Raw genomic sequence first — 27,539 nt, 5'->3', positions numbered from 1 at the left:
AATGACATTTAGCAGGTGCAGGAAATATGTGTTGATTTGTATTGTGTATCTGTCGCTCTGGGTGAGTCAGAAACCAGCCAGATTTCAATCCTGGTATCTCTAGAAAAGGTATTTTCTCCACCATGACTCCTCCCTCCATCCTCGAAACAGCTTTCCTGCAGGTCACCACCCCAGCTGGGAGAAGGCATCCATATTCTGCTCCCGTTCTTGCTACACTGACAACTCACTGGAGTCTTTGTCCCCCAGCCTGGGGCCTGCCACATGATTTTACTCTGAACACTTCATCTTGGTCTCTCTCCTGCTCAGAACAGATGGCTCTGAATTCCCACTCATAGCAAAGTTCGTGTTCCATTATTTTAATTTATTTTCCGAGACAGAGTTTCTCTGTGTAGCCCTGGCTGTCCTGGAACTCAGTCTATAGAGCAGGCTGGCAGAGATCCGCCTGCCTCTGCCTCTCCATTGCTGGGATCAAAGGCGTGCGTCGATGAGTGACTCACTTGAGCACTTTTAACACTTTCTAAATTGTAGGTGCCTCTGTTACCTTTGATCATGGACTGAGACCTTCAGAAACAGAGTCTCTGGAAGGAAATTGGGAGGAGCCTGTCTCTCACCTTGTAGAGAGTCCAGTGACCCATTCCAAATCATCACAGTAGATGCTGTCATTGAGGAAAGTGTGTGTGTGTGTGTGTGTGTGTGTGTGTGTGTGTTAATGTTCACCGTTTCACCGTTTTGGCATTGACAATCAAACATGGGGCCTGCTAGGAAAACACACTGTCATTAAACCACACCCCCCTGGCCATTTGGTTTGGATGAGCAGAATTAATTCATTCCTCTTCCTAGCAGCTCTCATGGCTTCCTGGTCTTAATGGAGCTATGAATCAAGCCACAGGCAGAGGCTCCAACCTAACCCAACTGGACTCTTATGTCTAGGGCATTAAATCTTGACTAAGTGGGAAAAGAATGTCTAGAGCTCTGAAAAACTTAAAAGATGAGGTAAAAACTCGAACTGTTCAACCTTCCCATCAATTCTATGAGCTCTGCCTACACTGTGAATGAGTCCTTTGCCTCCTTAAAGTAGTCAGTCCATCTCTGTAGCATATAGCTCCATAGCCAAAACTGATAAGGCCACCCGAAGGAGCCAGTGCAAACCTATCCTCTTGGCATTGGGGTAAATCATGGCTTCAACAATCATCAATGCTTCTTGTTGTACTTTCTGACAGAACCTGTGTAAGCTCAGCTACCTTACAGCCCCACCCAGATACAGCAGGAAGTCACCCAGTTCAGGGAGTGGGACAGACAGGTCAATGGCTAGCTGCTGGAGAACAAGCCAGGGTAGAGGTGCAGGAACCTAGATGCATGCTCAACCCTGTAAAGACAGAGAGGAAGGAAAGCTTTCATCACCAGGCTACAAGCACCTCTGCCATGGTCATATACCAACCTGGAGAGCAAGTTGGTCTCACGGGCACAGGCAAGCACATCTTCCTGCCAAGATGCCTCCTAGAAGCTGAGTCATTAACGGGGAGAGAGCAGGATCGGGCTTGGGGACTCTGCTTGCTAAATAGCATTTCATTTCATTCCTGTTGACGTTCCCAACAAACAAGCCCAGAGTGTCAGTAACCAGGATTACCCAACAACTGCCCTTCAGGCGATAAAGATATATTCTGTTTACTACACTCCTCTACTCTTTGAGGTAAGGCACTGAGGTCCTCTCACAGACTTGCACCTGTGACTTCATCTACTGGGACTGATCCCCAACAGGCAAGAAGTAGAACCCGAGAGACGCTGGGGCCTGGTTTAGCAGTAGATGAGGTGTGGCCTTGTCCTCTCAGGGTCCCTCAGTCCCAGAACTCTGGCACTCCCCAGACTCATTTAGAAACAATATTTTGTAACCCCCTGGATGAGCATCAAGTCTCATTGAATCTTAGGAACTCAGACTTCAGAGTGCACTAGAAGAAATGACCCTAGACTAGGGATGAAAGCTATAACACTATGGCAGGCAACCGAGGGCCCCTGTTTCCAGCCAGTCCTGCCTCTTCCTACCAGTGGCATGCATACCTCCCCTCTGGCCTCACCCTTCATGAGTCACTATGTGCCTCCTGCCCCATCCCCTCTACCATAATTCTGTTCCCCCTACCTAGGGTTTCTTCTTCCACATCTCTTGTCTTTACCTGTTCCAAAGCTACCTCTAGAAGGTTTCTGAGTCATGTGACCCCTTTTTCTCTGTCCTGCTTTGGGCTGGGAGGTCCAAGGACAGGCTGGAGCCCACACCTTGATGGGACCTACTGATATCAATGAATGTTTGCAGACTTAGCACAAATGATGTCTCTGACCTCCCTTCCCAGCCAATGGACTCTGCCCATGGTCTGGAAGTTGAGCTTCACAGCTGCATGGATACTAGGTTCTGACCCTGGTGCTAGCTTGAGAGAATCACGTGGGGCCTGGGCTAGAAAACTGCATTTGATGCCTCTCAAATAGAGCTGTGGAATCTGCAGCTGAGATCAAGGGAGGAAGAAGCCCTGATCCTCAGTATACTGAGAGCAGCATGGCTGCCTTCTTAGAGAATCATACTCTCCACACCAGCATGTTTCCCTGGAGTTTCAGGGTGGTTGTTTCATGAGCTCCAGATGCCAACCTGTGAAGGGGGCAGGGGGTTCTTTGTCCTGGAGTTGTCTGTCCCTGAGGAGAGCTGATCCTCGGGGCAGGTGTAGGCTGACCTAGTGAACATAGCTCCAGGGGTCTGCCACAGCAAACTAGAGACAAGGAGAAACCTTAAGAGACAGGAGAAGAATGTAAGGACCAGGAGCTGTGTTGAATGCTGGGCCACTGCTCTGCCCACAGATGCTGGGAGGCAGACACAGCCTGGCACAGCAGAGGTGGCAGTGAGTGAGTGAGTGATTGCCTGGCTGGGCTCCAGGGGCGGGGACAGAGCTGGGGTCAGAGGGAGAAAGAACATGCCTCCCTGCTGCTGCCTGCCTGGAAGCTGTTGATCTCCTACAGGGCCCGCTGAGCCCAGCTGCTCAGAACCCAGTGCCAAGCGTGGGTCCCATAGAGGTACCCCCACACACACCCCCATGGAGATGCTGAGGTCAAAGCATAGGCCGGAGAGAGGGAGGGCTACTTCAGGACTATGTGTGAACAGTCATGCGAGCCACTCTGCGTGTGGCTAGGAAGCAGTTGCCTCTGTAATTTGCACAGGCTGCACCAGCAGTCACAGGGAACCCACCTCCTAGACCACCTCTCATTCAGATGACGAATTCTCACAGAGAGGTATTGTGTGTCCCCTGTGCCTCTGCAAACTGGAGAAGCTAAGTCTGAGTGAGAAGGTAATGGTGGAGACGCCCAGACACCAAAGCCGAGCAACTCCCTCAGGATCCCCACTGTAGAGGCCACCATGAATCTTTGGCTTGGCCTGCCCATCTCTTCTCTCCCCCTCCTTCCTGCAGAGGCTTCACAAGGCTATAAATAACAAGATGGTCTAGAAGCCCTGAAATCCGAGGGCTTTGCACTGGTCATGCTTTAATAAGGGCCTGGTCTCCCTGGAGGGTGAAGACACAGGGCCCAGACTCCCTGGAGGATGGTGACAGCTCAATCCTGGCAGCTCTCTAGTGGGGATTGAAAAAGTGGCAAGTGTAGCTTAGCTGGGGTCCCTGAGTCACAGCCAAGATGGGTGGGGCTCCCAGGATGTAGGTAGGATGGAGCCTGCTTACTGCAAGCCGGGCTCAGGGCTACTCTGTGGGGTACTGGTGTCAGATAGCAGCCCTTGGCTCTCCGGTGTTCCTGCTGGCTATGTCCTTGTTGTCCAGAGTTCCTGCGGGAGGCAAAAAATGATCAGTCAGCCCAAAGGAGGTAGAAGAGGCTTGGAGACCAGCCCTGGGGACAATCTATTACAAATCCTTGAGGTCCTGTTTGCATCATAAATCCCAAATCAGTCCTCCTTTCAGTGCCGTCCCTGTGGATTTAACTCGAGTGCCCAGAGCATTCTGAGACATCTCTGCCCCAAGTCTGGCACTCTAAATTCTCTTCTCAATACAGCATCCACAGGGGATGGGTTCACAAAAACCTTCAGGACCTCTCCTCTGGAAAGCTCACAGGGGCTCCCATCTCCCCCTCAGTGAAGGCAACAGTCCATTCAAGGGTTTCCCTGTGCTCTGCTTTCCTCACCCCCTCCCCCTCGTCCCTGGTACAGTCTCACTGGCCAGCTTGTCAGACCCTAACACATCAGGCACATTCCCACCACAGGACCTTTGCACAAGCTGTTCTCACCTCCTGGAGCCCCTTCCAATCGATAGCTACTTAGCTCCCCCCTTTCCTCTTTGCTTTTTCACTCCAGTGTCACCAGTTCAATGGGGACCACATCATCTGTCCTTATCAACCTTTCCCGTTTTTTGTCTCTATAGCTCTAATGGCAAACATTTCCCCCTCCTGTTTTCTGGTTTTGGTCTGCTTCTAGACACTAAAGCATCAGCTCCGTGAGGGCTCTGACTTGCCTAATTCCATCTCTCTCTCTCTGGCAATGTGCTATCTTGCCTGGCACATGGTAGGGGCATAAAAAATGCTCTGGAATGGACCATCCAGAGGCAGAGGCAGTCACCACTGCTCCCAGTCCAGAAGTGTCCAACCTGGAGCCTGGCAGGGAGAACAAGGGGTAGGAGTACCTCTGCCAGATTGCCTGGCCCGGGCCTGGTCTCTTTCCAGGTGCAGTGCAGTCAGCAGGAAGCAGCCAGCACCCAGCACGATGGCAAAGGCGCAACACAGAAAGCTGTGCTGCAGGCTGAGGAAGTGTTGCAGGTAGGAGTCGGGGCGCTCAGCCTGCAGGACACTGGAGATCTGTCATGAAGAGACGGGTGTTTGCCAGGACCACCAGGTGGCCCCAGGTTCCTCCCCTACACACACTTAGGCACTCCTTACAAGTCCAGTGAGGTAGGGGCTGCCAGCGTCTCCCAGGACGTGGGCCACTGTGATCTGGAGGGCCTCTGCCGTGCCCCGGCACCTGGGCACCACCACTGACTGCAAAACACAGAAGCCCCAGAGGTAAGCCTGAGGGAAGACAGGGTGCCACTACCCTCTCCCTCTGTTCCAATCTGCCCAGAGTGGGTAGACTGGACAGATCAGAGAACGGACAGGAGGGGAATTACTGACTTTCAAGACCTGAGTGGCACTCTCAGTCTCAGGCCCCTTGAAGCCCCAGAGGCCTCCAAGGACAGGGATCGTGGGAAAGGAGCATGGCACTGAACAGAGACACTCTTGGGAGTTCACACTGGAGCTGGGAGAGTCCGCGTGGCTATGAACACAGTGGTAGGCAGTATCTCAGTTCAGGGCTCCAGAGATCAGTGCAGGTAGGTATGGCCAGTGCAGGGCAGCTGAGCCAGGGAGGCTCACACAGTTCCATGCAAGAAGGTAAGGGCATCAAGAATGTGACTTCTGGAGTCAGACAGTCTGGGGTCCACTCCTGATCCCTACCCATTAGCTGTGCGTCTTTGGGCAAGTCGCTTCAGCCTTTCCTGTCTCCTCTCTAAATGGGATAATGATAGTACCCACCTTGAGGGCTATGCATGGTGTCATTCAGTTTATACTCAGAAGCTTCACATGAATATCTGTCCTGCTGGCAGAAGGCTCTGAGCGTGTTTGTTTCCTGCCTGGCAGGCATTCCCTCACTGGGCCAACAGCGGCAGCACTATTTCTCACTTAAGACTTACCCTTATGCCACCTCCTCTGTGAAGCCCTCTCAGGTTTAGGGGCCTGCCTTCACACACACACACACACACACACACACAGAGGCACCACAGTTAGATGAGAGCACGCCCTTGGAACTGGGAGGAGTCTTTTTGTGGTCCATTTCCTTACCTCTCATACTGTATTAATAGCAAAGTCCTTAATTTCACCTGTGTCCCTGGAGTACCGTAACATGAGGGACAAGGGGGTCTAGTGAAAATCTGCCGACCAAGTAAGTCAAATGGAACCTCCTGAAAGACTGGTCTCAGGAGAAAAGCTGCCAGCTCAGAGCTATTCCCTACCATGGCAGCCACAGATGAGATTGCTGCTCTGGAGCCTTGTCCCCAAAACCTCAGTGTCCATTATCTGAACCCATCTTCAAATAATAATAATAATAATAATAATAATAATAATAATAATAATAATGATAGCATTTAATGACTACTTCCTGCATGTGTTTTTATGTATCAGCTCCAACAAGTCATGAAGGGGATATGATTATTTCCTGTATTTTATAGATGGGAAAACCTTACAAAGCAGGTAATTAAATTGCCCAGAGCACCCCAACCAGGAAGTAACAGGGTCTAGACTGGATGACAGGCTTTCTCCTCCCAGGGACTGGCCTCCTGACCCTCCGCTGTTAAGGGATGAGGGGAGCTGACAAAGGCTAAGAAAACAGAAGCAGGTCATGGTGGCTCACACCTTTAATGCCAACAGGCAGGAGGCACAGGCAGGAGAGTTCCAGACCAATGAGTGCTGTATAGTGAGACCCTATCTCAAAAAAGAAATAAAATAAAATAAAAAGAGAGGTTCCTTAGTGGTCCTGCCTGTGGGCAGGAGAATCAATGTCTTACAGAGAGAGGTCAAAAGGGACACAGGAAGGTAGGATCCCAAAAATATGGCTCTGGAATCCAGAACCCTTCCAGACAAACACAGGAGGTCTGCTGGAGGAGAGGGGCTTGTAGGTGGGCAGGCCTGAGCTGGGAAGCCACTGTGGGCCATCAGATGATACGGTGGTCACTGAGGCCAAGGTTTTCTTCCCACATAGTAAGAGAAGCTGGGCCTGCTGCCATCCTCAGGACCTGGCAGCACTGGAGGAGGAACCAACCACAGCTCTGCACCTTCTCAGGACTTCCTTCTCACCCCATAATTATGTGATTAGTCATGGGTGGCTCTGAGGAGACGGGCTCAGCTTTGGCTTCCTACATAGAGGCCTCAAGCATCCACACAGATCCACATGGGGCTGGGGCTGCTCAGACCCTCAGAGTAAGGTCTGCAACCTGCCTCCATACCTTCTCAATATAGGGAAACATCGATACTGCCTCCTGCCTCCTGCCTCCCTGCTTCCTCTGAGTGCCTGTAACTCTGCAAAAGCTGGGCCTTAGCAGCACCTGGCAAGCTGGGGGTGGGTAATTTTGAAAATGAGTGGCTTTTAGGTTTCCAACATTCCAGGTTCACCAGCTTCTGAGACAAAAACACCTGTGTTTTGGCTCACCCTTCTCAGAAAAGCCGGTCCCTTTATAGCCTGGGGCAAGAGAGGTGCTGGCAGCCACCGCCTTACAGAAAGTTGGGGAGACAATCACTAAGGACAGATTCCCTGGCAGCTTGCCTTCTGCACTCCCCAACTCAACCCCTGTGGCCAGACACCCCTGAATGGTAATACAGTCCTCCTCAGGCAGCCTTCTGCTCAGGCCTGGGAGGAAGAGTGAGCCTCAGAGGAGCAGCCTGGGTAGGACAGCTGGAGGCTCCTGGAGCAGAGTTAGGGATAGAGAGAGACACCTTCTTTGTCTTTCCAGGAGAAAAGATTGCCTCAGGCACAGCCAAGCCAGGAGAAGATGTGTAGGGAGGGTACAGGGCACGAGCTCCTCGTGAGGATGGAGAACAAGGAGATAAATAAAGAGAAATTTGCAAGGAACCTGCAGGCTGGAGAGATAACTATGAAAACCCAGAAGCTGTGCTGGACTATTGGGTCAGGCCTCTGTGGGAAGTCTGCTGGCAATGCAGTTCCTGTCCCGACTCTCCACCCATCCAATCAGATGATGAGGACAAAGAGCCTGCAATCAGTGACAAGCTCCTCTAAGCTTGACTCAGGAAGAATGAAGTCTGAGAGCCATTGGAGCAGCCCTTGGAGACACAGAAAGGAGCCTAGATTCTCCCCTGTGGACAGAGTGGTACCCTGAGGCAGGGCTGGTGGGGATTAGATGACACCTCCTCAGGAACACACAGGGTACAGGTTTTAGTTCGCTGCTCTCTTTTGGCCTGGAGCACACTGGTGGGAGTTACTTGCCCATCTATCATGCATTTGAGCTGAGGCTCTCACAGAGGTCAAGTGATGGCCACAATCATCATAAGTAGTGGGGATAGGCATGACAGGCAGATAGAACACTCCTGACTGAGTTCCACTGTCCATTCTTTCCCCTGTCCCCTGTCCCCTCTCTCCTGCCCCCTCTCCTCTCTCCTCTCCCCTCTCTCCTGTCCCCTGTCCCCTCTCAGGTACCAGCTCCCCAGGAACCCACAGTCTCTATCTCATTTTCCTGTTAAACCCTCTTTGTTCTCAGCTATCCACCTGAATGTCTCGGGCTGCAATAGCCACACAGCAAGCAAAGAGAAGTTCACCTCCCGCTTAGGAGGAAGCACAGGTAGGTACAGGGGCCCTTCTTCCACTTCCTGCACGATCTGTCCCCACATAAGTCCTTTCCCTGACCTGCTTTCTCCATGGGACCTCAGTCTCCACATGTGCCCCCTCTCTGTTTCCTGCACTTGGCTTTCTGCCATGTCTGCATAGTGTACTCTCTTGTAAATGTGTGCCCCTCTAAAACATGGGAGCTGAAAGGGATGTGCTCCCTGACACCACCATCCTATCTAATACAGGAAGATCACTGTGGGCCACTGGGGTTAGAGCAGTCGAGAAGGCAGAGAGAAGAGCATGGAGCTGGCTAAAAGCAGAAGCCTCCAAGCCATGAAGGGCTTGGAGAGTTGTAGGTTGGGCTGCACGTGGTCAGCCAGCTCCCCCACAGTCCAGATTCTAGCTGGCCCCCAGAACCACCCTCTCCCTCCTTCCCAGTTGTGAGCACACTCCTCTTTAGCACTGCAAAGTGTCTGGCTCTGCCAGGTTAATGATTCCAGCAGAGACAGACGTAGGGAAGCCACGTAGCCTCCAGTAGCCTCCACATATCATTGGGGCTGTCATGTGGAAAAGGGATCACAGTGGGGGGTAAGCGGAGGAAGCTGTGGGGGGCAGGTTCAGTATGGCTTGAACGCCTGAGAGGGGATGAGCTATGTAGAGGGTGGGTGTTCCCTCGGGCTGTCTCACTCACCCCACTAGGCAGGTAATGATTAGACCTTTTTATGGGCAAGGAAACTGAGGCCCAGGGCCATTTGCCAGGTCTGTGGCTGAGTCTGGCCTGGAGCCTAGGTCTCCAGGTGCAGAGAGAGGGGCAGGGAAGACTGGCTATATCTAGTGATATGTTTGTTCACTAGAGCCAAAGACAGGGCTGAGTCTGAACCACAGCAGGCAGTGAACATCCTGTCAACATAGTGTTCAATCAGATCTTGTTGTCTGATCAAATGATATACATCCCCATGGTCCTTCCAAACCCAGATTCTAGGACCCCAAGACAACTTTAGGAGATAGAAGAGCCATGGAAACCTCAGATTCACAATAGGAATCCTATCCATTAACCCCTGTGCCTGATACTGGGCTAAACTTTCTACAGGTTGTCTCTCCCCCCACTCCCGCAACAATGGGACTAACATTCCATCTCCATTTTCCTTATCAGGAAACCTAAGCTCGGAGATACAAAGCAACCTGCCTAAAGTCACATGGCTTGTGTGTAACAGGGCAGAAGCAGGCTCATGCCCAGGGCCATCTCTAGAGAGGACTCCAGCCTGAGCCTCTTCACCAGACAGCTTTCTACCTATGGCCAGGCCACCCCGAACTCTATACCCAGTGCTAGACTGCGCCAGTCTGCCAGGAGACAGCAGGAGGCCCCCGGTGTTCCTAAGCTTAGGAGTCCTGTTATCAATCAGGGTTCAGACTTTCATAATGTTCAAAGTCCTCATGCCTCCTCAGAGGCAGCTGAGAGACTGAACACAGTGGAGCTGGGGAAGGAGTAAGCTGGACTCTGGACAGCAAACCATGTGGTGAAAACAGCATTAGGTCTCATAGCCCAGCCGGCCCTTCAAGTACTCCATGAGGTGGGATGGGCTGGAACCAGCAGGCTTTAGTGGCTAGTGCTCCAAGTCCAGCATCCCTCTCTCTGTGACTCTAAAACACAGGCCAAGGAGGCCACTTACTGAGAAGTAGTATGGTAAAGAAGGAAAGAAAACCTGTGTGGTAGCCCTTGCTCAGAGCTTTGCCACTGTGTGACCTTGGTCCAGGTACCAGCCCTCTCTGGACTTCCATGCTTATGTGCAGGGACGATAGAGGAAACACTTGAGAGTGTTTGAAAGGAGGTGTTTTGTCTACAGAAACTGTGAAAAGTGACCTTAACCCCCTACCCCATGGCCTCTGAAGTCCTTCCCAATCCTCAGGCTACTCAAAAGTGCCAGAACCAACATGTAACCCATACCTACCAAGAGGATATCAGCAACTACTGCCCAGTTGCAAGACAGAAGAAGCTCCCCTAGGGCCAGGAACACCTGTAGATGGAGAATAGCCTGGATGAATGCCCCCGCCTCAGGCATCCACCCCTCCCACAGCTCCTCCTCAACTGTGCAGAGGGGAAACTGTGGATCCCCCAGAGGAAGGCACTATAGAGACTGGTAGGCAGGAGGAGTCTGGAATGGCAGCCCCCAGGATGGCTAGGCAGGTTGCCACTGAGACCCCAAGATGGGTAGCAGGTCTGAGAACTCTGGTTCATGGCCTCTAAGACCCAGCCCTTAGGGATCACCCACAGAGCCCTAGAGGGGGAAAGCAAAGGGACTACCAGAGCATTTTCAAACTTGAAGACTCAGGACAAGAAGGCCAAGGTCTCAGCTCAACTACCTTCTGTTTGTTTTCTCTGGACTACATATGGCAGTAAGCCCCCTGCACCAGGAACCTCTCAAAAGGCTTCTCTTAGGCACCTTTCTCAGACACCCCCCCACCCCCCCACCCCCGGTTCAAGCCTTAGTCCAGTCATTGTTCAGACACAGGTAATGCCTAGCCAAAGGCAAGGCTTTCCTCAGGTCAGAGCTGGTCCAGGGCAAAGCCAAGCAGAAATACAGAGCTTCAGGCCCCTGCCCAGTGCCACCCTCAGCCTTGCTCCTGGCATCCTCTACTGCTGGCTGGCCCATCTTACCCAGCTTTCTGCACTGTTTTACCTCGTGCCAGTGGATTAGGAAAATCCTCATTCCCCTCACTCAAGAAGAGCTTAATGAAGCAACTGAAGAAAGCACAGGAAAGGCTCACTTCTCCCAGCTCTGGAGAGCTTATTGCCAGGGTGGAATTAGTCATTCCTGGAGTCACGGGGCTATGCCCAAAGCAGCACAGGCTTGGAAACTCAAAGGCTTGATATCCCAAAGGCAGAGAAATGAAAAACACCACCAGAGAGAAAACCTACTGCATGACAGACATCACCAATCTATTTCCTCTCTTGGGTCAGGTAATTTATAAAGTTATCATCATACCCATGTCACAGACCAGATACCAGGCCCAAGGGCCACTTTCCAGAGATGCCCTCCCCTCTGTGTCTGGCTTGTGCATGGTGAGATTGGGAAGGCCTTTGGCCTAAAAAACCAGGGGCCTCCAATGGTGACTATGCCTCAAAGGCTGGTGGGGGGAATCAGATGGGGAGGGAGCCCTGGGCAGAGGTGACCCTGGAAGATACATAGGAGCATTCAGAACGAGCTGCAGGAGCCCACTAGACAGAAGCCCTACAAACAATGCCTGGCAGACATCTCTTGTGAGCCACGGCAGGAGGCTGGAATGTGCTGCCACACTGGGTGGGGCAGGAGAATGACCCGATCTGGTGAGAGAAGAGCAGAGTAGAGGCTAAGTGGATCCTGTGATCTCGTCACCCAACCCAGCTGCCTGTGGCTGCTGCTTCTGGCCCTGGGTACCCTAACTGGGAGGCCCTTGAGGTCAGGGTGGGTCTCCTTCTAGGCTTAGGACAAAGGCTGGGCACCCACAGTAGTGGGAAGCAGGAAGTCACTGGTGGGCAGGACTCGGGTGAGGCCCAGGCAGGCCACAGCCCTGCATTCCATCTTGACAGGGCCTGTCTACCCAGATTCTGGACCACATGAAAGCCCAGCCAGCGCTGGGCTCCCCTCCCCATGGTGTCCCGTAATCCATCCACCTCTACCTGGGCCAGAAGCCTCTCCTGCACATACTTCAGCCCACCTCTGAGTCCTCTCTTCCTCCACACAGGCTGGACATCCACTACCACAGGAACATACCCTCCCATGTGGTGTTACCCTTACCTCCACACCCACAGGACATCCTGAAATGTACCTTTTCCTTCTTCCAGCTGGACTAGGGTGGATCCTGGTCCCAAAATAGAGCCCTTTAGAGGGAGGCTGCAGCCACAATGGGGCCTTTCAAGATGAACAAGCTGCCTAGGGGTGCCAGGTTTCAAGACATACCTGGAAACAGGCACTATGCCACCAAATCCATCACTCTATTTGCGGCTTTGAGGGGCAGAGGGCCGGTGGAGAGAGCCTGCCTTCTAATCCCATAATTACAGAGGCTCTCTAGGTAGTGAAAGCCCAGCCTTCTGGGCTCAAGGAGTGGCATTGCCAGAAAGGGTGGGACACCTGCTTGGGGACCTTGAGAAGGTCCCCCACACCCTCCTTGGTCTCACTGAACAGCCTGAACAGAGACTAACATACCATGCTCCTATGGCTGGAAACCTGCTTCTATACATTTGTGCACACATTATCTCCATAGGCAGAGTACAATGTAGTTCTCATTCAGTGAGTTCTGTGGTGTAGTCAGACTTGGCTTCAAATAAAAACCAAGCAACGAGAGGCAGCCATGTGGTAGATGGCTGTAACCTCAGCACAAGATGACCTTTTCTAGTTCCATCCATTGGCCTGCAAATTGCATGATGTTTTTGTTTTTAATAGCTGAGTCGTATTCCACTGTGTAAATGTGCCATGTTGTCCTTCTCCATTCTTTGGTTGAGAGACATCTAGGTTGTTCCCAATGGGGGTGAGAAGGAGAACAGGAAGTGTTAGGTGTGGGGAGGAGGTGAGAGGGAAATTGAAGGGGGCATCTCTAGAAGGAGACCTGGGACAGGGAATGCTCCTGGTAGTCTATGGGGGTGACCCTAGCTGAGACTTCTAGCATCAGGGGATACAGAGGCTGATGTAGCCACCTTCTGTATCCAGATGGGGCTTCCAATGGAGGGAGGAGGACAGCAACCCACTCGCAAAACCTCCAGTTCAAAATTGATCCTGCCTACAAGATGTGGGGGGATAGAAATGGAGCAGAGATTGAGGGGATAGCCAACCAATGGCTGCCCCAACTTGAGACCTATCCTATGGGACAGAGCCAACCCCTGACACTATTAACGATACTCTGCTATGCTTGCAGACAGAAGCCTAACATAACTATCCTCTAAGAAGCTTCATCCAGCAGCTGATGGAAACAGATATAGAGACCCACAGCCAACTATTAGGCAGAGCTCAGGGAGTCTTGTGGAAGAGCAGGAGGAAGGATTGAGGGAGCCAGAGGGATCAAGGACACAAGAATCACTACAGAATCAAATAACCTGGGCCCATTGAGACTCATAGATACTGAACCACCAACCAAAAAACATGTATCGGCTGGACCTAGGCTTCCTACATATATGCAGCAGATGTGTAGCGTGGTCTACATGTGGGTTCCCCTGGAACTGGAGCAGGAGCTGACTCTGTCGCTGTTGCCTCCCTTCGGATCCCCTTCCACTAGCTGGGCTGTCTTCTCTGGCTCAGTAGGACAGGATACACCTACTCCTGCAGCATCTTGATGTTCCAGGGCAGGTTGGTACCCAAGGGAGGTGGGGCTTACCTTCTCAAAGGAGAAGGGAAGGGGAGAATAGGGGAAGGGGGGATGTAAGGGTAGGACTGGGAGGAGAGGAGGGAAGAGGGACTGCAATCAGGATGTAAAGTGAATGAGTGAATGAATGAATAAAAAATAAATAAATAAGAATAGAACCAACTCCTACAAGTTGTCCTGTGACCCCCACACTTGTATTGTGGTACACACACACACACACACACACACACACACACAATTTTTTTTTAATTAAAGGAAAGAAAGAAGCCAGGCATGGTGGCTCATACCTGTAATACCAGCACTTGAGAGATTGAACCAACCTCAGCTACAGAGTGAAGCAACATACAAAATCGAAAGAAAGATACTGAGAAAGAAATAGAAAACAAACAAGCATAAACACCAATGGCTGTCCAAGGTGGTTCAGCTGTTCAGCAGGTAAAAGCATTTGCCAGCGAGCCAGAGGACCCCCAGTTTTATCCTGAGTTGGATACCAAAGTGGAGGAAGAGAGCCAATATCCCCAAGCTGCTCTCTGACCTCCATGCATGCACCATGGTATAAGCATTACACACACACACACACACACACACACACCACATGCACAAACTTATACCACACACATCACAAACACACACACATCACATGCACAAACTTATACCACACACATCACAAACACACACACACCACATGCACAAACTTATACCACACACATCACAAACACACACACATCACATGCACCACACAACAGACACACATATATCCATCACATGCACCACATACTACACACACACATACATATATACCACACCCACAAACACCCACACCCATAAATTAGACACATACACACACACACACACAGACACACACACACCAAATACACATACCACACAGGTATAGATATAGATGTCCAGTTTTGAAGAATTTGGTCAACTGCTTATCTCTCAGGCCCAAGTCCCTCTTGGACAGCCACATACACCTCACATTGGCATGTCCCCTAACTTGTTTTCCTTCATCCATTCTCCATCACTGTTCTTGCCCAGTATGGCTGAGCCAGCCAAGACACAGGCACAGATCAGCTGCCAGCAGCTGCCAAGATGCTTTCCCTTGGATTCAGGGAGGTTGGCAACTCCCAGCTGACCCTGCATGACTCTTCATTCTGCATCTTACATGTTCCTTCAATCTGTCTCCTCCTGTCTATTGCTGATGGCTTGATCTAGGCCTCTCCAGCTTCTCAGGCCCTATCATCTCCCCAACACCCATCTAGAGGGGACTTCCAAAGGGGAAATCTGATTCTGCTTTGGGCTCTTCTTCAGGATCTGGTGGCTTCCCTGCACCCTGATTTAGTTCCTGATGGGTACGAGATCCTGGGAACACTGCCTGGGGCCTGAGAAATGGCCTGTTCTGGAGAGCCCCAGACCTCTGACATTTCATCCTTGAGCTGGGCCAGTGATAACCAATATGTCTGGCTTTAGTCATCCTAGCCAGAGAAGTTTGCACACACACCACCATGTTTACACTGCCAGCTATCCACATACACATACCAGATGCACAAGTAACAACATAAACATACATGGACTTCTGCACATACAATTACATATATGCAATGCCTTATACACATCCATGTAAGCTTCAATACATACAAACACACTCAAAACCTGAGATACACATACAACACTCACATATCACATGTATACACATATGAAGGTAACATAGGAGATATATAAAATATCAAAGCGGGTGTGGTACTAGCTATGGAATTCTCTCTGTAAGGTCCAGCTGCCTGGGAGGCTAAGGCAGGTGACCGCTCAAGCCCAAGAGTTTGAGCCAGGCTGGGCAACATGGCAAGACACTCTCAGAAACAAAAAACAAACTACACAGTGAATGCACAAATTAGTACTGGTGTTACTATAGTCACAGGCTGAGCACCAGCTAAAAAGTAGTCTACCATGTACCCACACACCACCACTGTGGTCTTATAAACAGGGCCAGCAAGTCACACACACACACACACACACACACACTCAATCTGTATATATCCTTGCACAAAACATATACACACTCATGCCTTCACACCTGCACAACTCCAGTCACACATATACACAAATGAAGGCACACACAGGCAGAAAGAAGAAAGGTACGTCCTAGGCAGGGTCAACCCAACCCAACACAGATCTTCAATCTGAGCCCACCTCAGCCTTCAAATTGATCACTGACTGATCCTTGAAGAATAAATTCTAAGACCCACAGGAAGGAAGAAGGCCACTGTCCCCTCTGGACTCATGGTACATAGGGAAAAACTGAGAGACAACTTATGCAGTAATGCCACATTCAGCATGGCTGAGTCATCCAGAACAGACCCAGAGTACAGCCTGGCCACCAGCAAGCAGCCTTGTGGTGGCATGCTTTATTTGTAGGCCGGCCAACCTGTGATGTCAGGGACTGGCCTGGGGGACAAGGGCACTGACTGGTCTCCAGAGTCCATCAACAACCCAGCAACCTGGTAAGCTGGCAGCTGGAAAGCGAAGCAGCAAGCTCTGGAGTCCTCCTGGGGAATCCTGTCAGGGAGTGAACGTCCTTGATGGGCTATGCTGCCATGCATGGAGAGACACCTGCTGGATCCTAGCAAGATTGTGGGCCTCTTTAAGCCCCACTGAGGTAAATCTAAGGGTGGGGTGCTGGTTACTTAAGCCCAAAGAGCAGAAAGCAAAGAAGCTTCTCCCAGAAGTCCTCAAGGGAGGTGTTGGAGAGTTTTAGGAGAATTCAAGACCTGAGGTACCACTGCTGGCACTGTCCCAGGAGTCAACCCTCAGATGACCTGTGACCTCAGCTCCAGTGGACACATCCTGGCTGATCACAGGCAGCCTTGGGAGTCCTCAAGGCTGAAAAGGATAGCCACCTCAGCCAATCTTAACTGCCTCGGGGATGTCCACACTGGCTCTGCTCTATTCTACCTTGGGTAGGGAGCAAATTCGATGTGGTGATCAAGTTTGAGTTGGACAGGGCCCTAGAGGTCCTCTGGATCAGCTCCCAGGGATAAAGATGGTAGCTCCAGAAGCCAAAAGCAGTAAGACAGGGAAAAGGGTTTTTCACCAAAGACAAAGAACAAAATCTAATGGAATAAACATTAAAAGCTGGCAGGCAAACAGATAGGCAGATGATTCTGCAGTGTATGCTGCTCAGGTGCTCCCAAGAGCCGCTCTACAAAACCCTCCTCATAGGAGGAGATACAGTCTAGAGGTGTCCTTAACAGAGAGCCAGTGGGACAAGCAGCTGTAGAAATGGGGAAAGTGAACTTTACTGCCCTGCCTCCACCAGCCAGATGGCAACCCCCCATTCCATAAGGGGATGCACCCACCAATTACACAGAGGAGCTCTGGTGTGCACTGCATTTACCGAAATCCTCACTAGGAGCAGAGCCCAGAGGCTCTAACAAAGAGTTGTTGCTACCTGGTTCTGTAATTTCCTCCGGCGACAGAAAAGTCTACAGAGCCTAATGTTCAACTCAAACTACAGCTCTGATGCAGAAGAGGACAGCCACAGAGAAGCCTGGACCAGAGTCAAGAGCTCTGAAAGCACAGCCAGTGCAGTGTCTGAGCAGAGCTGCCCACACCCAGGGTAGGGAATGTGATCTGTACACACCAAGGGAACTATGCAGACATATAGGAGGGGAAGAGGGGGGGAGGAAGGGAGGGGGAGGGGAAAGAGGAAGAAAGGGAGGAGGGGAAGGAAAGGAAGTAGAGAAAGAAACAGATAAGGGAAAGAAAACAAAAGGAGAAAGAAAATACAGAGACTGAAAAAACATAGAAAGACAAGTTAGGAAAACTTTGCCTACAGCCGTACCACCCCAATGCACCTGATCTCTAATTGGAAGGAAAGGGGGCTAGAGAGATGGCTCGGTGCTTAAGGGTGCTCTGTTCTTCCAATGCCCATCAGACAGCTCATAAATGCCTGTGACTCCGGCTCCAAGGGATCTGACATACACCCTCTTCTGATTTGCATGGGCACCGCACACATGTCTTCTCTCTCTCTCTCTCTCTCTCTCTCTCTCTCTCTCTCTCACACACACACACACACACACAGAGAGAGAGAGAGAGAGAGAGAGAGAGAGAATGTACTCATAATATACATAAAATAAAGATAACTTTTTAAAAAGAAAGGAGAAAAAGAACAGCAAAGAGAGAGGGAGGGAAAAGGAAGAAGAGGAAAAGGGAAGAGGGATAAGGGAGGGAGGGGAGAAATAAGGGAGGGAGGGAGGGAAGGAGGGAATGGGAAGAATCTAACCTAGAAGGCAGATGGTAAGAGAAGGGACACAAATATCCTTATAATTGTCTCGAACTACAGAGTAATGTAAGAAGGATATGAATCCAATACAGAAAGTTATCGCTCCATAGGATAAGGAGCTAGATGGCTTACCTAAGGAAATATTACTAAACAGAGGAGGAAAACCACAAACAACACCAATATGGAGCTAACACACTGAAAATAACCTCAGTTCCTGGTGGTTGCTAAGAAGACACAAAGAAAAGAATCATAGAATGAATGATATGGAGGGTGGATGAGGATGAGCAGGGCTCCAGGTCGAGGGATGTACAGAGGTATGGCATTAAGAAGGGGCCCGCCCTTAGGACCAAAGGCTTGGGAGCCTTCTTACATTTCTTCTCCACTGATGTCTTTTTACCTCATCCAAGTACTAGTCCCAACCATGATCCAGCACAAGGAAAAGAAAACTGATAAGCTTAAGAAACACTCGGAGAGATAAAATGAGGAAGGACTGGCTACTATGTGGAAGGAAAAGCAGTCATGACCAACTCTGAGATGTTGTGGAGCATCTACTTCGTGGGACACACTTCCTGGTCCTGAGGAGCGGCCTCCTTAAGTCCTTGCCCTGAAATCAGTCCCCCTTCCCCTAGAATCAACTGTACCTAGCAACTTGCTTTGATGAGTATGTTACAACAAAGGGGGTGGGGTAACCTTTCTGTGATTGACTATAAAATACTGTCTCTGCTGGGCATTGGTGGCACATGCCTTTAATCCCAGCACTTGAGAGGCAGAGGCAGGCAGATTTCTGAGTTCGAGGCCAGCCTGGTCTATAGAGTGAGCTCCAGGACAGCCCAGGCTATACAGAGAAACCCTGTCTTGAAAAACCAGAAATAAATAAATAAATAAATAAATAAATAAATAAATACTGTCTCTTCCTTCTTAGTCATTGTCCTCTACGCTTTGATGGAGCAAACCACTAAGTAAAGGAAGCCCTTGATAGAGAGTGAGGTAGCTTAATGGTGAAGACCATGCCTATTTTGCTTGAGGCCAAAAAAAAAAAATTCCACATATAAAGAAACACAGCAAGGAAAGGGGGTTTGACACCCAAAGATCTGAATCCTGCCAATAACCATTAGTGATCCTGGCAGCCTTCCCCAGGTGAGCTTGCAATTGAAACAACAGACTTTGAGCTAATATCTCAATTGCACCCTTGAGAGAGACAAAAACCCAAGTAAACCACATAGACTCTGAGACAACAATGCTTATTTTATACTTCTGTGTTTGGGAATGATTTGTTACCCAGCAGTAGAGACTAACACACCGACTAAGTTATTGGATTTCAAGAAAAAATAATGAAATATCTGGGTACCCACAAGGGGAAAAAAGGGCCAACTTAAGGATGCTTTGTTTTGTTTTTCCAGCAGGGTTGCTCTGTGTAACAGAGCCTTGGTTAACCTGGATTCACCTTGTAGACCAGGCTGGCCTCAAACTCACAGTGCTGGGATTAAAGGTGTAAACTACCACACTCTATCAACATTAAGGATTTTAAAGATCAAAGTTGGACATGGTAGCATACACCTTTAATCTCAGCACTTGGGGAACAGAGTCAGGAGGATCTCAGTGAGTTCAAGGACAGCCTGGTATACATAGTGAGTTCCAGGACAGCCAGAGTTACACAGTGAAACCCTTCTCAAAAAGCACCTCCCCCCAAATTAAAATTAAAAGCGGGGGGAGCTGGGCACCAGGTAACATGCTTGTAATCTTAGTACTTGGAAGATGGAGGCAAGAGGATCATTAGTTTGAGTCTGAGGCCAGCCTGGGCTGTGTGGTAAAGAGACAGATTAGAGGAGCCCAACCTTTCCTTGAAGCATTAGGCCTGGAGTTACTCACAATTAAGCATCATAAGAAGATAATTCTGGCAAGCACTGTTAAGGATGATAATTTGGGGGCTGGAGAGAGGGCTCAGTGTTTAAGAGCACTTGCTGCCCTTTCAGAGGACCCAGCTTTGTCAGCATCTACATGATGTTTCACAACCATCTGTACCTCTAGTTAACAGGAATCCGATGCTTTCTTCTGGCTTCCGTGGGCGCCAGGCATGCACATGGTATACATACATATGTTTAGGCAAAACGCGCACACGCAAAACTGTTTTTAAAAAGGAATAAGAGGAAGAGAGAATTTTAACTTCGGTGCTTGAGTCAAGGCTCAGTCTGAAATCAGACGGTCCGTAGCCATGTAAAGAGACTGGTGTAGGGGCTTCTGAGTGTGATCCCACTGCTCCAAAGGCAGAGCTGGGGAAAGGAGGACCCCCGGGGCCTTGATGGCAAGCCAGTCTAGCTGAATCAGTGGAGTCTGGGGTCAGTGGGAGAGCCTGTCTCAGAGGGAGGAGAGCAATAGAGGAAGCCATTGGTTATCAACCTCAGGCCTCGGATGCACATGAAAATGAATAAGTAAACAGTGTATTTAGGGAATGCTAATTTTGTGATAATTCCTTGAGATATACTTCTGGATATAAATTCAACTACTGGCAGCAAGCCACTCACCCATTTGAGTGGCAGATGTCAGGTCTCGTCCCATGCCTGGCTGCCTCCAGCAGGAAAATGTCAGCCAAGAAGCCCGTTAGCAAACAACAGGCCTCCAAGACAGCCTGGCCATATTTGAGTTTTGTTTTTGTTTTTGTTGTTGGTTGACCTGATTTGGTTTGCTGTTGTAGTTGGGGAGATTGTAGGGGATCTCCGATAACCTTGATATGTGTAGCCAAGGATAACCTTGAACTTCTCATTTTCCTGTCTCCATCTCCGTGTGCTGGAATGACAGACGTATACCCCTATATTCAGTTTATGTAGAGTTAGGGATCAAACCCTCATGCGTTTTAGGCAAGCACCCTACCAATTGAGCTACATCCCCAGCCCTGGTTTTACTGTTTGATGCTAAGTATCTCACTTAGGTAGCTCTGACTGGCCTGGTAATTCTCTGATCAGGGTGGCTTTGAACTGACTCCTCCTGCCTCAGCAATTCTGAATGCTGGGATTAAAGGTACATACAACACCTAGTTATTTTAAGTCTTCTCCTACCACTCCAAGAATACTGCATTTCAGCCATAATGACCACTGAAACTATAAGGAAGGACTCCTGCTCCAGAAGGACATGGTCTAGTCCTACTCCAGGCAGCTCGGATCACAAGCCTGGGAACTCCAGACACCCCAGCCCACCCTGTAGCACTTCTCTCAAGCCAAGAAGGAAGCTCATGACAGTGTTGGCTGGGCCTATAACTAATCCACACATGAGGCCTTTGGCTGGCAGAACTTGAAGGTGTGCTGTGATCAGAGTACATTATAACTCCACATTTGCATCATATAACTATACCACAATGCTCTGCTGGCAATATAAGGCTGTTTGACTCACTTTGGGAGACACTCTTCTGGGCTACCCTGTGAAGTTAGAACGCAGGCCCAGTAGGCGGAGTCTTAGGTGGTCTTTTCCTGCTTGTCTCTATCATGGGCAGACTGAGCTGGTAGCATAATGGCCACAGTGGTGGGGCAGCGGCAAGCACAGGCAGTGGCCAAAGCTGTACGGTGGCAGGAGAGCTTCAGAACAGTTCCAGAAAATACAAAAGGCAGAAATGGTAGTGACCACAGGTGGTGTGGACAGCGAAGGCTGGTAGAAATACAGAGAAATCAGAAGCTATAAAGAGCCAAAGATTACAGCTGTCGGGCCGTAGACCCTTAAACAGGACTGGGTGGGGATGGTGCCAAGCTTTAAAGCCAAGAGTCTCAGAACTCAAAGCTTAGGAGCTACAGCACTAGCTGGCTGCTGCTGATTGCTGACCCTCACTGTCACTTAAACACCAAGCATTTTACTATCTGGGAATGCCCAGCCACTGGCAATCAAAGGCCAGAGCAATGTCCCTCCAACCTGAACATCTATAGTCGTAGGTCTCCGGCTTCTGTGGCCTAAAGCTATAAGCTTCTGGGCTTTCCAGCTTGAGGTGGTTCTCAGCCTTAATTCTGAGACCCTTTAATACATTTCCTCATGCTGTGGTGACCCTCAATCATAAAACTACGACTGTAATTTTGTTAGTGTTATGAATCATATCATATATATTTGATATGCATGATATTTGATATGTGATCTCTGTAAAAGGGTCATTTTACCCCTCCAAAAGTGTCACGACACCCATTTTGAGAAACAATGGCTTAGAGCTATAAGCCTTTCTGTGAGCCCAGCCCCTAAGCCTGCAGAATTCAAGGGCCAGGGACCAGCAGTGCAGGAAGAGCTGGTTCCCGTGTACACGTGGTTTCCATCTGAGTAGAGCAAAATTATGAAACTCTGTCTCAGAAAAAGAAAAAACTCAACTATTTCAACCCATTGAAACCAGAAACACATGCACTTCGGAGGTGACACAAAATAAAGTTGTCAGCGACAGAGAATCCATATACACAGACCAATAATGAGCATCAGCTTCATTTAAATATGGGACCACTGTCAAGGAGCTGCTGGGATTATGCACAGAGAACAGATTGTGGATGTTATAACTCTAGAAAATGTAAAAATAAGAATAACAAAACTTGGGGGGCTAGGGAGGGAAGTAGGGGAGACATAGCTGGTATTCTCTTTCATAGCTGGCCTTCATCAGTAAATCCAAACTTTCACAACTAATTTGAATTTAATGCTTTTGACTTCACTTCAGTTTCTTTCAGTTGAAGTCACATAAGCAACATACACTCTGTGCTTCTGTTTCTGGGAGGTATCTAGCAAGAACAAGCTATAAAGATAGAAGGTCCACTGGTGGTTGCCTAGGGCTGGGGAGAAAAGGGATAGACAGTGCAGAGATGAGGAGTATCTTGGTGATTTTTCTATTGTTGTGATAAGACATCATGTCCAACGCAACTTATAAAAGAAAGAGTTTACTTTGGGGACTTACAGTTTCACCGGGTTAGAGTCCATGACAATCCTGGTGGGAAGCATGGCAGCAGGCAGGCAGGTATGGCATTGGAGCCGTATCTGAGAGCTTACATGTCAAGACAACCATGACACAGTGACAGCTAACTGGGAACAGCATGGACTTTTGAAATCTCAAAGCCCACTTCTGGTAACACACCTCCTCCAGGGGACAGGGGGTAGAATGTGGTGGTTTGAATGAAAATAGCTACCATAGACTCATATGTTTGAATACTTGGTCCCCAGTTGATGGAACTGTTTGGAAAGGACTAGGAGGTGTGGCCTTGTTGGAGGAAGTGTGCCACTGGTATCTTATCACAGCAATAGAAAAGTAACTAAGACATTGAATGACTGCCAGAAGATTCAAAGCCTCTCTCTGGGGCTCTAAAGTCAGTGCAAGAGGCTGGGCATAGTTGCAGGTACCTGGTGTCCCAGCACCTGAGAGGGTGAGACAGGACGGTCATTTGAGCCCAGGAGTTCAAAGCCAGTCTGAGCAGCATAGTAATCCCTTATCTCAAAAGAAAACAAATGAATGTGTGAATGATCACACAGCCTGAATACACAGGAAGCCATGAGGTACACTTTAAATACATGCGTTGTGTGGTATGTGAATTATATCTAAATAAACCTGTTCCAAGAATTAGAAAGTGGACCTGTGAGACGGTTCATACAAATTGTCTCCTGACCTCTACATGCATATCATAGCACCTGTACACACACACACAAGCACATGCATATCATAGCACCTGCGCGCGCACACACACACACACAAGCACATGCATATCATAACACCTGCACACACACACACAAGCACATGCATATATGCATACACACACATACAAAGCATAGATAACTGAATGCAAAAAAAAAAAAAAAAAAAAAAAAAACAACAACAACCAAAAGCCTGCTGGAAAGATGGTGGTTAAGAGCGCTGGCTGCTCTGTCAGGGGATCTGGGTTCTATTTCCAGCATCCACACAGTGGCTCACAGTAACTCCTGTTCCAAGGGATCTAACACTTCTGGCCTCCTTGGCCACCAGGTACACACATGGTGCACAGACATGCATCCAGAAAAAAAACAACCATTCACATAAAATATTAATAATTTGTAGAAGTTATTTAAAAATCACATGACCTCAGTATGTATCACCATGGCTCATGCCTGTAGTCTCAGCATGTGGGAGGCTGAAACAAGAAATTTCCACAAGTTTGAGACCAGCCTGGGCTTCAAACTGAGTTCCAGGCCAACTTGGGCCACAGAGTGAGACTCTGTCTCAAAATAACAACAAAGGTATTTCTAGTGAACATAAACCTGAGAATGAGTACAGAAAGATAAATAGGAAGCCATCTAATGAAACAACATTCATGGGTGTAAACAGACCAGTGTCTTGAGAGTAATTACTTCTCAGAGATGATTTCTGATTTTCTTTCTTTCTTTCTTTCTTTCTTTCTTTCTTTCTTTCTTTCTTTCTTTCTTTTTTTGTGAGATAGAATCTCACTGTAGTTCTGGAACTCAGTATAAAGAGCAGGCTGGCCTCAAACTCACAAAGATCTGCCTGCCTCTGACCGCTCAGGTTCTAACACATCTGGCAACCACTAAAGTTTTGAAGTTTCTCCCAAGTGAAATATAAATGTTGGGTCTGGAAGGATGGCTCAGTGGTGAAGAGCACTAGTTGCTCTTGTAGAAGACCTGGGTTCAGGTCTCAGCACCCACACAGCTAACAACCACCTATAACTCCAGTTCAAGGGGATCAAATGTTCTCTTTCTGGCCTCTGCAGGCATGTGGTACATATACATACATGCAAACCAAACACTCATACACATTATATAAATAATAGATATTGTACATAATATATAATAATATACCACACACATATATATGTATATACATATATATATATATATACATATATATATATATATATATATATATATATATATATATATATATATGATTTGCAACATTACAGTAGTCTAAAGTGTTGGTTGCAACCTTGTCTTCATGATGGCAGTGCCATGCAGCCCCAGCCCCTGGCTTGTAAGTGCCTAGAAGGTTATCCCTATGTTATTTCTCTCCCTAAACTATGCTCACTTCAGTGACTTCATTCAAACTCCCAGCTTCAAGTCAGCAGCCTAAACCTCCATCCTGAAGCCCAGGCTGGCACACAGCAGCTGCCTCTTGGTATCTTGAGCTGCATGTCCTAGAGGCAGCCTGGGATGGTTCATCTTGACTGACTTGCTGACTGGATTTGGAATCACCTAGAAGACAAGCTCTAGCAATGTCTGTGAGGATGTTTCTAGAGAGCTCTGAGGTGGGAAGATCCATCCTGAATGTTGGTAGCACCATCCTGTGGGCTGGGGTCCAGGACTGAATAAGGAAGAGAAGGGGAGGCCAATTGGTGGCACACCCACCACTCCTAGAACTCAGAAGGCAGAGGCAGGCAGACCTCCATCACTTTGAGACCAGCTTGATCTACATAGTGAGTTCTAGGCTAGTCAAAGCTACACAGTGAGACCCTGTCCCAGTTTAAAAAGGGGGAGAAGGGGGAGAAGGAAGAGGAGGGGGAGGAAGAAGAGTAGGAAGAGGAGGAAAAGGAGGAGAGAGCACCAGCCTTCATCTCTCTGCTTCCTTACTGCCAAAGAAGTGTGAGCTAGCTAGTTATTTCATCAACTTGACACCAGCTAGAGCTCTCCAGGAAGAGGAACCTCAACTGAGGAAATTCCTCCATCAGACTGCCTACAGACAAGACTGTAGGGCATTTTCTAAATGAATGTTTGATGTGGGGGTGCATCCCACAGGGGTGACACTACCCCTGTGAAGGTGGTCCTGAGTTGTATAACAAAGCAGACTTATAAGCCCTGGGGAGCAAGCCAGTAAACAGCACTCCTCCATGGCCTCTTCAGTTCCTGCCTCCAGGTTACTGCCTTGAATATCTACCATGATGTCCCTCAGTGATGAACTGTCAACTATAAGATGAAATTAACCCTTTAGTCCTCAAGTCACATTTGATCATGGTCTTTATCACAGCAGTAGAAACACCAAGAGAGACACAGGATGTCCAGCTGCCTCATGCTTCTGCTGCATTGCTTCCCTGCCCCCAGGGAGTGTATCCTTAAACCATGAAGCAAAAATAAACCCTTCTTGCCTTAAGTTGCTCTTGTTGGAGTGACAGAAAAAGCAACTAATATACATCCCAAATTTAACATGCCTAAAATGGAACCCCACAGAACTTTAAAAACAGCCACCCTTCCCCTCCCTCAGATGTCCCCTCAGTAAATAGCAACTCCTTGACTCTGGTGGCTCAAGCCACAGAGACACTCTCAACTCCTCTCTTTCTTTCGCTCTGTACCCAGTCTGTCAGGAAATCCTGTTGCTGTACTTCCATAACACACCCAGAACCTGACCACTTCTCCACACTTCCTCACTAACCAGCCTGACCTAAGCCACCGCCTTCCCTGGCCTGTGTCATTGGAAAAACCTCTTCATTGTTTTCCTCTTCCTGACTTTGGCACCACCCATTCCATCTCCACACAGAAGTCAAAGAATTCCTCCTGCCTTTTTTTTTTATTTCAAGTTTTCCCCTTATCTATTTAATATTTGTGTTCGTGTGTGCACAGAGGAGGCTGACAGACATGAGTACAGACCACAAAGCCAGAGGACAGCTTGCAGAAATCAGTTCTCTCCTTCTACCATGTTGGTCCTAGGGATCAAACTCAGGGTGTCAGGCTTGGCAGCAAGCCCTTTTACCTGCTGAGCCATTTCACTGGCCCCAGAGAAAGTTCCTGTGGGATTGATAGTTGCAAAATGGCCCCAGTTAATCCTGCCGCATCTTGTTCATGCCTTTACACTGTGCCCTCCTCAGTGAACCTGGGTGGGTCCCACATCACCTTAGCCAACAGAAGAAGGCAGAAGTGATGTTATTCCTGGGGACTAAAAGGCTTTGCATCTTCCACTTGGGTCTCTTAGATAGTGTTCTAAAAAGAAGCTGATTTACTCTGAATCTAGCTGATTCAGGGCCCTCTGGAGAAGAGCCACAGGAGAGACTGGTCAGTGTGGGTGGGCATTACAGCCCGTCCCAGGTCAGTGCAGTCATAAACGAACAGCAAACAGGAGAGAAACTGTCCATGAGAAATCACTGAAGGTCAAGGATGTGGCTGGGTTGGCAGAGTGCTCAGCTAGCTCGCACAAAGCCCCGCCTTTGATCCCTGGCACTATTTAATCTGTGTCTGATGGTGCACACCCCAGGCCCTGGGAAGAGGAGATGGAGATAGGAGGGTCAGAAATTCAAGGTTATGCTTGGCTACACAGTGCGTTCAAAGCTGTCTCAGTGAGGGTCGCTGTTGCTGTGATGAAACACTATGACCAAAAGCAACTGGGGAGGAAAAAGATTTCACTTCCACTTCCACATCACACTTCCTCATCAAAGGAAGTCAGGACAGGAACTCACACAGGGCAAGAACCTGGAGGCAGGAGCTGATGGAGGCCATAGAGGAATGCTGCTTTCTGATTTGCTCCTCATGACTTGCTTAGCCTGCTTTCTTATAGCATCCAGGACCACCAGCCCAGGGGTGGTACCACCCACAATGGGCGGGGCCTTCCAGCATCAATCACTCATTAAGAAAATGGTCTGCAGGCTTGCCTACTGCCTGATCTTATGGAGGTATTTT

General features: G+C 48.9%; 1 protein-coding gene across 6 annotated transcripts in view; it reads right to left on the bottom strand.

Moving 5' to 3' along the window:
• Positions 1-3,474: 3,474 nt before the first annotated feature.
• Positions 3,475-27,539, bottom strand: part of Spns3 (SPNS lysolipid transporter 3, sphingosine-1-phosphate (putative)) — a 51,043-nt gene continuing 26,978 nt past the window's right edge. For 3 of the 6 annotated variants that reach the window (XM_076936382.1, XM_076936384.1, XM_034506636.2), the window contains 4 exons: positions 10,288-10,353; positions 4,909-5,007; positions 4,656-4,827; positions 3,475-3,808 (listed from right to left, as the gene is read on the bottom strand). In XM_076936382.1, the coding sequence (XP_076792497.1) occupies positions 3,747-3,808; positions 4,656-4,827; positions 4,909-5,007; positions 10,288-10,353 (399 nt within the window). In that variant the 3' untranslated portion in view covers positions 3,475-3,746. The remainder of the gene's footprint in view (positions 3,809-4,655; positions 4,828-4,908; positions 5,008-10,287; positions 10,354-27,539) is intronic. The other 3 variants (XM_076936380.1, XM_076936381.1, XM_076936383.1) reach the window with 3 other exon arrangements.

The sequence above is a fragment of the Arvicanthis niloticus genome, chromosome 6, assembly GCF_011762505.2.
Source record: "Arvicanthis niloticus isolate mArvNil1 chromosome 6, mArvNil1.pat.X, whole genome shotgun sequence".
Taxonomy (NCBI): domain Eukaryota; kingdom Metazoa; phylum Chordata; class Mammalia; order Rodentia; family Muridae; genus Arvicanthis; species Arvicanthis niloticus.
The sequence above is the reverse complement of the archived record's forward strand: the minus strand, read 5'-3'. Positions and strand labels throughout refer to the sequence as shown.